Source organism: Papilio machaon, chromosome 6 (assembly GCF_912999745.1).
Source record: "Papilio machaon chromosome 6, ilPapMach1.1, whole genome shotgun sequence".
In the NCBI taxonomy this organism is placed as follows: Eukaryota; Metazoa; Arthropoda; class Insecta; order Lepidoptera; family Papilionidae; genus Papilio; species Papilio machaon.
Window position 1 is genome coordinate 5167042 of NC_059991.1, and position 12816 is coordinate 5179857.

At 33.6% G+C, this 12816-nt stretch overlaps 3 protein-coding genes across 3 annotated transcripts; 2 read left to right on the forward strand and 1 right to left on the reverse strand.

The window, feature by feature from the left end:
• The first annotated feature begins 308 nt into the window (after window positions 1-308).
• On the forward strand, window positions 309-5778 carry LOC106715026 (endocuticle structural glycoprotein ABD-4). The gene is made up of 4 exons (XM_014508213.2): window positions 309-419; window positions 3302-3423; window positions 4588-4762; window positions 5353-5778. Exons 1-4 carry the CDS (start codon window positions 417-419, stop codon window positions 5449-5451), a joined length of 399 nt encoding a protein of 132 aa, XP_014363699.2. The 5' UTR covers window positions 309-416; the 3' UTR covers window positions 5452-5778.
• A 1897-nt stretch (window positions 5779-7675) lies between these two features.
• LOC106714870 lies at window positions 7676-9139 on the reverse strand. Its single transcript, XM_014507990.2, has 3 exons — window positions 8327-9139; window positions 8153-8252; window positions 7676-7962 (listed from the first exon to the last, which is right to left on the reverse strand). Exons 1-3 carry the CDS (start codon window positions 9043-9045, stop codon window positions 7783-7785), a joined length of 999 nt encoding a protein of 332 aa, XP_014363476.2. The 5' UTR covers window positions 9046-9139; the 3' UTR covers window positions 7676-7782.
• A 779-nt stretch (window positions 9140-9918) lies between these two features.
• LOC106714764 (cell wall protein IFF6) lies at window positions 9919-12816 on the forward strand. The gene is made up of 3 exons (XM_045678226.1): window positions 9919-10135; window positions 10975-11166; window positions 11253-12816. Exons 1-3 carry the CDS (start codon window positions 9975-9977, stop codon window positions 12685-12687), a joined length of 1788 nt encoding a protein of 595 aa, XP_045534182.1. The 5' UTR covers window positions 9919-9974; the 3' UTR covers window positions 12688-12816.

The following is a 12816-nucleotide window of genomic DNA, read 5'->3' on the forward strand; positions in this document are numbered from 1 at the left end:
GTAACCTAAAGCTGATTTATCACATAATTGCGTTCAAAACGCGTTAACCTTAAGAAATCTTCACTCCCACACTGCTTACTATATATCAATGATAAATATATGGTGACATTACTTGAATAACATAAAAAATAAATGTGTCCAATTTTTAAATTTATTGTAATGTAATTTAATTATTGTACTGGCTGATTTTTTTTTTTAATAAAAAATGTTCCAAGTCCGGCCCTGTGCTCTTCTGTTGTTGCAGGCTCCCCCTGCAGTATGCAATGCCTAGACAAAACTGCGTCTCTATAAAAGGGACAGATGATTAGATGGCTAAGTACAATCCGGCGCACACGCCGCCGACAAACGCCACATGGGATATCACATCTCTACAGTAACTGCAGTCATTTAAGTGCCAGTTTTCACAGATAATTATAATGGTAAGTTTACACTTTGCTTTACTAACATTCTTAACACGTCAATTACCCGTAACCTACAATTTTTGAAACAAGAATTTTGTTAATTTAAGTAAAAGTATTTATATTTTAACAATTATATAAAATTATTAGAAAATTGTCTACCCAAATAAAAGTAATTTAAAAGTTTCAGCAATTGTGTAATCATATAATCAAGAAACATAGAAATTTAAAATTAGAAAGCTAAATTTTTTGAACTGAAATAAAAAAGAGTTCAGTGCGCTAACAAGAATTAAACCACGTCGTCTGCATTTGTGCAGAAAACAAAAGGTAAAAGCTATTGCATAAGACATATCAAATCAAATTAACACTGCCATGCAGTCTTCACTGTCTGGTACTAATCGACTCTCTTAGCTCATTATAGAATCTATATGTTTTGCACGTTTACCGCCTATTGTAGTAATAACTGTTACACTTAAAATAGTTTAATGGTCACTAAGTAAGACCTTCATTTTAGATTTAGTATAAGAAGTCTACAGCGGGGGTCTTAAGTAACCATTAACTCTGTAAGCGGCAGTTAGACTTATTAACCATAAATTATTCATTCCCAAATTATAATTTGAATAATTTTCTCTTGAAGATGCGCAATGACAGTGCAAAGGGCACGCGGACAGTTCAGCGGAAAATTATGCAATGCGCGGTGCATTTAATGCCTACGATACTTAACCTTTGCAGGCAACCGCGCTATTTGCCGTAGTGACAAGCGGCGCATCGTTTTAGCGCATACTTTATCGTTTGAGGACGCAGTGAATCCACGACCACACAGTACCTAATGTTGCCTCATTATCCACCTAAGGCACACTAACCTTTGCATTTTTGCCGAGAATATGTTATTCGGTAGCATTTTAATAATTGCTGTACTTTATGAAATTCTTGTAATTTTTTAATATTACGTTTAATTATTTTGCCCATATTTTTGTAAACACGACATTTGGAATATGGTTTATCTATCTGAAAAATTACATATTTACTACATTTATTAGACTCTTGTAAAAAATAGTAATGTAACCAGATATAACTAAATACTACTAAATATATTATTAACCAGAAATTCCGTGAATAAAATACCCGCGCTTTGTCATATAGTCCGTCCCTGTATTTCGCTAGAGGCGTGCGAGCGCTTAATTAGGCGCACACCTTTTGTCTTTGCGCGTCGAAGTTGGACATTGTGTTTTGGAGGCGACTCACAAAATTCTGTGCCATGTTCTCACCACTCAATGCGCTTACAAAACAAACGCCAAGACAAACAAATGCCAACTAGCGTTTTGCAAAGGACACTTATGAAACGACCATTCTAATAAAAGTAATTAGATTCTATTAAAAATATTGCATTCTTAATCTTTGGGTGTCATCGTTATCATACAAAAAAAATATTAACTATATATAGTTCTAATCTAAGATTTAACCATAATTTTAACTGATTTGCGAAGAACAACACAAGAATTGATTAATAATCAAGCGTGATCCTAAACACTAAAAAGTACACCGCCTTTACCACTGTAAACAGCCTATTATGACTTCAACACGAATTAACTTTTCTCCTTTATTTATTATTACAAAAATAACTTTAATAACCTTTAAGACATTATTACATTAAATTACATTAAGTATTCATACTTATATGTATACTTCTAAGACTATTGTGATATATAATATTCTTTAACAATTTTTAAGGCCTTCTTATTATGTTATTGGAGAAATACAAACCATTGGAAATATAGCTTGGGCTATTGTATCTTTTTGCTACCAATCATAGAACGATTTAGATTTATAGGTATCTTATCAGCTTAACATTTAAACGTTTTTGGGAAGGGAAATAATTAATAAGCATAAAATAATAAAAACGTATTTGGCATGGCTCTTAAGCAGTCATCCAGGATATAAGCAGTAAACATATACTGCTGCTGTATTCTATCTACCAAGATACAGATGTTCAATCTGGTGTTATTATCTTAATTGATAGGATATCGAACAAAAATAGTTTTATCAAAAATTGGTTCCGTATACAAATTTGAAATATCTAAATCCAGTATGCTTTGCAATGGCAGAATAAACAAACTAAATTAAATGATCTAAATATTTTAGTTTATTCGTATAGTATTTAATATACCTTCATTGTTTTAGTATATTAAAGTTAAAATGTTAAGTCGCAATGGTTTATTCTTAAGTTTCGAGAACCTAAAAATAACTTTTAATTCGTCTCAGGCGTCATAATTATTCGTCTTATATATCCGGTCTTATTTATAAAGATGATTCTATGGTTTTATGACACTACGTATAGATGGTTCTCTTGAAATGTGTGTATAACTGAAAATTTTTGTTGGTAAATAAACGTATGTTTTTTTTCACAAGAAACGTAAGGTTCTAAATTGTTATCTCTGTTTTGACAATTAAAAAAATATAAAAGACAGTACATGAAATACCCTTAATTTTAGTACCATACGCGCCCTTAATATAACACTAAACTTAAATTGAAACGACATCCTGAAGTCTACTTTCTCTCTTTGTGTAGATACTATTTTACTTTCTAGCAAAAAGTTATCTCCTGAATATCATATATTAAATCATAAACATGTTGTTCTAAGAATATCTCTTTGTTTTTCTATTCATAACAAACATTTTAATGTGTAAATTGAATTCCGATTAGATAGGATTGTAGCGTTTTATTTGTTGAGGTAATAAAATTCAATTTACATCCACTACATTCAAAATATACTAACATGCCTGAATTTTTACAAACACTGAATTTTATGTTCGTTATTTTTGCTCATAAAATCTTACAGGCGTCAATTCTTGTTTTTTTTTTGGGGGTGAAGCTAATTATTTTTCCTTTCTATTTTTTACAGAGGGTGTTATTGATTTGCGCTTTTCTCGCTTTGGCCGCAGCCGCGCCTCAGCAGCCTGAAAAGGTCATAGCAATTTTAAAGCAAGACTTCGATCAGCAACCCGATGGGTCTTATGTGTACAAGTAAGATTTTATTATGAAAATACTATTAGTTGGTAATTGTAACTGGTAGAATTATTTAATCTTTCCAGTTGGTGGCTCCCATACGATGGACAGTCAAAAAGGTTAGGGTGCAAACTAACACAACTGTACTTCTGTTCAAAGGCAATTATGGTAAATTTTGAATGTAGAAAACTTAACCAAACAGATGTTTATAAATTTATAAGAAACTTTAAAATAATATTCAGAATCAATTAAAAACTATTTGGCAAGAATTCCTTGAATTGGAACATTTGCTGTCGCTGCGTATACTTTGGGATCTTCTCAAGACATGCAGCACTCAACGATATCATACGCCGGTCTCTTGCCACCGTCAACGTACCAAGTCTACTAGAACCAACTGGTATTGCAAGAGACGATGGCAAGAGGCCGGACGGTATGAGTTTGATTCCATGGAAGATGGGTCGGGTGCTGGTATGGGATGCTACCTGTTCAGACACGCTGGCCCCATCCCATCTTCATGGAACCAACAACAGAGCTGGTGCGGCTTGTGAAGCGGCTGAAAAGGCTAAGGCTAACAAATACAGGGGTCTCGGCTCCGAATATGAATTTGTCCCATTCGGTGTCGAAACCCTTGGTCCGTGGGGTCCTAGCGCTAAAAGTCTTTTTAAGGAAACAGCAAAAAGGTTAGTCGACATCACAGGAGACCGAAGAGCTGGCAGCTACCTCGGACAAAGAATAAGTCTTGCCATTCAAAGGGGGAACGCTGCCAGTATCTTCGGAACCTTGCCTAAAGGGACACCTTTTAATGATATATTTTAGTTTTTATGTATTATATTTAATCTAATATTTTAATTTATTGTATATAAATTTTTAATTTTAGTTAATTATATTGTTAATTCTTTAAAAAAAATATATATATAATTTAATAAATAATTATCTGTATCCGAATAAAGTAAATAATATATGTTATTATGTATATAATATTCTATAAAATAAAAACACATCGTTACATTTCCTCGTGGTTCAAACTAAACTGTACTTCCTTTGGGATCTAGTCCAATGGTTTTTGTTAATCATACATAATTTTTAATTACTGTGATTTTGTCTTTAAAAATTTAAGTTTCATAGTTCACACCATAGACGAAATTGGCGCTTATTTGATGTATTTCTGATACATATTTCCAGCTATGAAACCGAGAACGGAATTAAAGCGGAGGAGACAGGAACGTTGAAGAAAGCGAGTGGTCCCGACAGCAACGACGTGATCGTAGCGCAGGGAGGTTTCAGCTACACAGCGCCCGACGGCACAGTCATCAACCTTAACTACATCGCTGATGATGAAAACGGCTTCAAACCTGAGGTATGCTATTTACAATATTATATAAAGTACTAAAGTCTAATTAGAGATACGAAAGTTAGTTACTTCTGAATAATTTTTATAATAGTCAAGTAATTGTCGCAGTTCTTTTAATATTTAGATTAACAGTTCATCGACTATGAGAAAATCTCTTTACAATATTAAATTAAAAGGTAATGAATTATGCAATAAATTCATGTAAGTTTTGGTAGCGTATGATATTTCATATTTTAAAGTTGAGACTCGCGGTAATCATTCTTTAAGGAATTATAAATTTATCTAAGCGGCTTTAAATATATTTATTCGAAACGAGGAATTTTGATGTCAAGTATTTAAACTAACAAGCATTCGATTAAACGTCTACTGTTTTCTAATAAACTACTTCGTCGTTAACATCAAAAAATATCCGTATGCTAATGCACGTGTACTCAGTGGGCACAAAATTTGTAAAACATTTGCTTAGACGTACGAAGAAAATATTTGTTGAGCATCAATAATGATTGAAAACACTAATAGCTAGCCTTGACTAATCCTTACACGTTCTTTGTATTTCTACGTTGGTCGATTGTTTAACGTTTTTTTTAATGTTACAGGGTGAACATTTGCCGACACCACCCCCGATACCGCCGGCAATTCAGAAGGCATTAGACTACTTGGCAACCCTTCCACCGCCGCCCCCATCCAGAGCTTGATCACCGCGACTTTACATTTATACTCAAATACTTATGATACTCGTTTTATGTCTGCTCGTTAGTATCCGTACTGCTTTGTAAACATGAGAATTGATACATTTCCGTTTGTAGGTATGTGATCCAAATTCTCAGTATCACTGTTAGTGTTTACCAAGTTGCATGTGATACGTTTTTTTATAAGTAAAGCAATAAAAAACAAATAAAAACACGACCGATGAACTGTGATAAAGATTATATCGGCACAAATATGATATGAATTGTATTATTTATTCAATAAATGCAAAATCAGTGCCAAAGATGCATTGTAAATGAACATTGGACGTTTTATTACGACTCTAGGAATCCGGGCTGTTGATTACACAATATATTTATTAGCATTACAATTGTCCATCGAATCGGTTGAAGGTGTTAACCGCTGAGGTCATTTCCTATAAAGCCTATAATTTGTCTCGAAAACACATATAACACGTAAACATTCGGTTGTTTAAAACAAAGGTTTAATTACGTCATTCATTTTAAACAATTTTTTTTATTCTTGCAATTCGATCCATAGGAAATAATTGACAGCGGGTCCTATGGAAAACAAAATTACTACTCGTATAGGTAAGCTAAGCGAACGATTCACATAAATAATTCTGACTTACAATTTATAAAATTTTATATATAACATTTCACACCTATGTGAGGCGACAGCTTCTAAAAAATTTACATAACATAATATTGTTTGATAAATCAAAGATTTGTACAACATCGACGACAAATAATATAAGTCGTTATTAATTTCAATGTCTCACAAAAAGTAAGCAATGCATATATATACATAGATCAATCTAATATTAACATTATATTGAAAGTAGATCATCACTCTGAGAGTCAGTTAGTAGGCATCAGCTCACTATTCTAGAGTGAGATGATGTCGAACGAAATCCTAAAAAAATCAACGTCAAGAGCTGGAAACAAAAAGTCCAAAGTACATATATGGAAGTGGAGGGATTTTCTGAACCAAGATCATTTTACTGTGTCACTATTATAATATTTAATTCATGGATAATACCAATTCGAGGAATGTTAAAAATGTCGCATGTCATACTTCAGAAGAAACGTGACTTAGCTTTTTGTTACCAAACTAGTGAAAAATCGACCTTAAATATTTTTAACATCCGGTGCATGAACGATAAAGCGTTTTTTTAAATGTGGTACGTCATATCAGTAATAAAACATCATAAGTTATTTGTAGACATTTCATCATCTAATCGCCAATACTTCGAACAAGAAAGGTCACTTGTACAATCTGTTATTTACTTATCTACGTGGTTTACGTTTTCTATATTTTATTTTTTATATTTATATTTATTTACGACTACCGGTCGCCCGCAACATGTACCACCTAGCAGTATAAGTACTACCGTTTCGGAGATTACCGGAACAAATGGGGATTAGCAGACAGACAGTTTTTTGATATTATTTACAGACATTACAAATATCACTTATGTGTACTTTTAAAATAATTTTAATTTATAAAATTAAAGCTATTCGGTTCCACAAGCTTAAAAACCTGTTTATCAATTTTAAAATATGCAGATATAAATCGTCTTTAACAGAAAAACTTATGGGTAGCAATTGAAATCCTGTTTAACTAGAAAGACTGCAAGGTCAATGATGAGACCCGAGGTGCTTGACTATTTTAAATGCCAAAAAATGAAAGTTTATTAAAATATAATCTTATATTGAAATTTTATTTTATATTTCATTATATTTATTTTATTTCACCAATAGATTTAAAACTTTACTAAACTTTCTAAGTCAAGGTATATCGTCAGTTACAAAGAACACAGAAATTTAACATAGAATAAGACCCGTGGCGATTAAAGATATACTTAATACAATCAAAGTTACACAAAGTAAAGAAACTCAATAATGAATTGAATAAATTCCGATAACTTAACACTTCAGTACAATGAACATTGTATAGAATTATTGATACAATAATTACAAACGCATTATCAATGAGTTTACAGACGTCTAACATTTGGAATGTTTGAGAAGATATCAAATATTGACAAATTTGCTTCGGTTGAATGTGTAAAAATTATAATTTATACAATACACTATCAGACAGCAATATTGGCCAATCCTGTTACAAGAAAAGCAACTTAATTATCTTAACCTAACAGAGAAATGATTATTAACAATGTATTTATATCATTGTTTAGACATTTAACATAACATAAAATATATTTAAACCGGCTAAGGGAAAAGAATATACGTTAGAAAAAAAGATTTTGATTACTAACACCTACTTTAATAATTTAGAACAAGTAACATTTTAGACTAGTCGAATTTTCTTGTACGTTCTGTAATGGGTTGTGGGGTCGATTTTGTAGCTAAATAGGCTAAGGCGCGTGCGATCTCTGGTGGAATTGGTGGAGGCGTAGGCAGGTGGGCACCAATTGGTCTGTAGCCGTTTTCATCTGCGGTGTATGATAAACTGATATCGTTGCCGTCTTTATCCTAAAATAAATTTCAAAACATTAGTCTGTGTATGTATTTTATGGTTTAATTCAAGCGTAACACAACATAACGAATCAGTTATGACCTTTTCTTGCTTTTCGGATAGATGTATTTTTCCAACATCTATTAAACTTACATGTACTCGTAGCTATGGTTTATTCTCTCTAAGATAAGCTAATAATATACGTACTTGGTATGAGAAACCACCAGACACAACCTCACCAGTCTCGTCATTTATTGATTTTAGTGAGCCGTCCTCAAATACTTTCGTGCCATCACCGCCTTCGAAGCTGTAAAATAAAATATTTAATGAATAATTAAATTTTTTTTAAAACTATTTTTATAAACTGTTTGTCACAGTTACCTATAATGAAAGTTACCGCTATGTGCATACACGACGTTCCTTTCAGTTACAATTGGTACTACAGGGTCTCGAGTCCGTTTTCGTTTTACTATTTTTACTTGGCTTTGATCTTTAACAGCCGTATTCTTATAATTTTCTGTAGTAGGTGTTGGAATCGTCGATATACCGAAATTATTGACAATGTTTTTCTCTTCACTTTGTTTATTTTTATCAGTTACAATGTTGTCTTGAGGTTTTCTATATACATCTGATTTTGATAGACGTCTTCCGGTTGGTCTTCTTCTTACAATCGAGGCGCCGGTACTTTGAACATTCTCCTTCTTGCTAGGTTCTGATTCATATACAACACTAACTGGTATCTGTAGACTTCTTTCGTTGTCTGTTGTTAAAGATTTGCTTTGACTTTTTTTCTGCTCAACTCTCTCTACTTGTTTTGGTACATCGGCATTGATTTCCGGTGTCTTAACCGCATTCTGTTTTATATTCTTGGGAGTGATAGGATCATCTCTTGATGTTTGGAAGTTTGCCGAAAGTTTTATGGATTTGTCTTCACGAAAATCTTCACTATCATAAATTACAGCCACTGGTACATTCTCAGTTGATTCTATTGATGGTGGATGGTTATACCTGTAACGTCCACGCTTCGCTTGTGCATATTCACATAGCAAACTAATTGTAATTACAGTAAAAATTAACACTAAATTACTTCGTAAAAGCATTCTAATTTGTTTTTAAAATTGTTAAACAACTCCAAAACAAGACAGGCGCGCTTGTAGCCGTATTGTAGATGAGTCACTAGCATGGGTCAAATCTGTCTTATACCTGTAGATAACCGAATTACTTGTCTGACAAGAATAAAAAAACACTTAATACGTATAATAGGTAACTATATTTTGTTACAGTATGACATCAACGTTTGCATAGTTTTAAATAATGCGGAAGACAACATCAAATAGTTGTAAACAAAAACATAATGAATTTAATATAATCAAAAAAAATCACGTGTTTGTACTACTGAAATAAACAAAGATGCTGTAATCATTATATACTTTCAACCTCCTAAATAGGACAAAAATTACGGATTATTACAAATTAGGCCTACTTTATGTGAATGTACTAAACATAAAAAATAGGAAAAAAAACAACAAAATAAGGTGTTTGTAAAAGCATGTTTTTCGAACAAAAATTCTTTACGTAGAAAATTCAACAACCCGCAAAGTAACTTTTAGCTTGTCTAATCTAATATATCGAACAAATTATTTACATATACATTAATACGATAAAAAATTTAAATTATCAATAAAAAAAATTCTTCATACAATACAATATTATATGAATCCAGCTTAACATTTTAAGTAATGCTACATTGTGAAAAGTTAGATCGATTAAATAGATGGAACAAAAAAATATATTTGAATCGCGACCGATCGTCACCCTTCGTGTCATGTTATTGACACCTTGACGATTGTGCAATTTTCTGAAGAACACATCAGGCTACTGCTAAGGTTGAAGTATTTAGCGTCCGCTGAGGCTCGTACCACCGGTGCGCGGGGGGAGGATAGTGTAAATAGATGAATCTTACATATATGTGCTTACGAAGTCTGGAGTACCATTCATCAGTAAATTTCGGGGGTGATTAGGTACTTAGATGAAAATGATTTTTAAAATAGTTTTACTAAGTCTCGTAGCGGCGAGTTACGTCTTGGCAGCTCCTACGGCCGTCGTGCCATTGGAAAAGCAACAGCCAACCGTAATACCGATCATCTCACAATCTGAAGAATTGGATCCAAACGGAACTTACAAGTTCAGGTAACATCATTGATTGTATTTGGATTATAAAAAAAAAGTATGCAAGGTATGCAAATTAACGGAGAGCCAATAAATAGTTTACTTATTATTTTTACCCCTATCAATCGATAGCCAATTTATTTTCTTTTCTACAATCTTACTTCTTACATAAATAATTTTTAAATTCTAAGTTTTATTAAATACAATGAACACTTTTAAATGGTCATTGTAGATCGAATGTTAATAATTAAAAATATGATTACCAGTCTTATTAAAAAAAACGTTAACAATATAAACAGATTCCGTGATGTTTGTTATCTAACTCTATTGGTATTTCTATTGCTATTACCGAAGAATTTATTTTTAACATTTGTATAACTAGAGCGACAAACCTAGATGGTATTTTAATTAAGCACAAATAGTCTGCGAAGGATGGATGGATTACCAGTTTAGAAGGTTTATGTTTTTATTCTTAAAAATAAAATAACACATTTTTATTTGCTACGCACATGTACACTTGTGACTGCTATTAGCATCAACTACTGCAATTCACACTTCTATACTGCTAACTAATAAATCCAAGAAAAAAAATATTTTCGCTTGACGTAAACGAGCATTATTCCTTACCGTTTATTTCAATAGTATGAACTTTACAATCTTTTCAAATTTTAATTAATTTATAAAATTGTGAGGTTTGGCACTACTTATAAGGCTATAGTTTCCGTGGAAAATGCAATGCTGCTTGGCTTATTAAATAGCATTAGACTAAAGACAATAAAAAAGACATATGCTTTCTTTGCTAATGTTTAAGTATTTACAAGATAGTTGCATCGATGAGTAACTTTTTTATTTTGTTTTAGTTATGAAACTGGTAACGGAATAAAGAGAGAAGAAGTATCTTACGACAAAATTATACCAAAGGCTGCTGGACGTAAAGCCAGTAGCAGCGAAGAAGGTGGAGAAAGTGACGAAAATGGTGATAGTGACGAGATTCACGTACAACGAGGTTCATACTCATATACTGCTCCAGACGGTACCATTATCACTTTAAGGTGAATATGATTTTTTTATAGATCTTGTAAAAAGTAATTTATTCTTTATTTTTGAATTTATAAATACATTTTTTATAAATTTACAGTTACATTGCTGATGAAAATGGCTTCCAACCTATTGGAAGTCATTTGCCGAGAGCGCCTACACCAGTACCAATTTCTTCTGCTTCAAACGAAAAGACTGGACGCGCTTTAAAGACACCAGACAACTCTGAATCGGCATCAGTGCAATCACGAAGTGGAAAGGCATCGGAAGATAAACTAAATTCCCCTGAGAGCGTGTCCACTGCTTCTTCACCTCAACAACAAAAACAACCAAAAGATTCTGAAAAATCTGGAGACAATCCAGTTGTAAGTGATTCGGCTTCTTTAGCGACTCGACAATTAGAATTACAGCCGAAGCCAGCTGAAACTACAGTTTCGAGTGAGCCTGAACAAAAAATTGAAACCACTGAGAACGCAGCAGCTCCTCAAGTCGAAACGAAGTCGGGATCAAACGAGGCTTCAACACCTTCACAATCAAACGATAAAGCAACAGCTACCGAAACTAGATCACAACCCGTATCCGAGCCAATGTCCGAGAAATCAGACGAAAATCTAAAAACCGGTGCTTCAACTGGTCAAAGCGATTCACTAGAAACAGTTGAAACTACACCTGAGGCAGTAGCTCCTAAATCTGATATGACTGAAAATCAAGCAACAACGGCAGCCCAATCTAATGAAAAGTCTAGCGTTACTGAAGCTATTTCAGAAACAACGCCTGAGGCCATCTCAACACAATCAGAGGAGCAGCTCGCTGTTTCAACTACTGTTCTTAACGAACCTGAAAATAACGATGCAACTACTGAAACCACAGTTAGTGAATCTGGAAGTGAATCCGAGACAATTGATGCTACAGATTCTCCTCAGTCCAGTGAAAAATCAGATGTCACTGAAGCTGCACCAGTAACAGCTACCGCCGTAGCAGAATCAGCACAAACTGACTCACAACCACTAGAAGCTTCAACTACAAGTCAAAGTAACACTGAAGGAATAGCTGCAAGTACAGAAACATCAACAGGGTCTAAAGCTGAATTAACATCGGGAACGACTGAAGCTTCGGATCAAACTGTTCCTCAAGCAGATGTTACTGAGGATGGCTCAGGAGCTGAACCTAAGACCAATGAATATAATTCACAAACGGAGGAGACGTTATTAGAATCCTCGACACAGGCATCTTCTAATGAACAAACAACTGTATCATCTGAATCTGTAGAGACGACGTCAGGTTCTTCAGATGAAAAAACTACAGAACCTTCTAGTGGAAAAACTACGATAGCAGTTGCAGTAGCTAGTGATACCACGGTAAAGGCTGAGAGTTCAGTAGCACCTACTAAAGTTACAGCAGTAGATGAAGCGACAACTGCGAACGCCGACGTAACAACAATAGCGGCGGCAGATACTGCACAAGTGGTCTCGGAGCCTGCTGCTAGTGCGGCGCCGACATCTCAGGAAGTAAGCGCTTCTGCCTCTTCAGCTTAATTATGTTGGATAGCAGCTTATTTCTGGCAAAATTGTAAATTAACTTTCTTTCCAGCATTTGACAATCAATAACGGATATAATCAAAAGGACGGGGTACTAACAAATTATGGAATATTTCATATCGACGA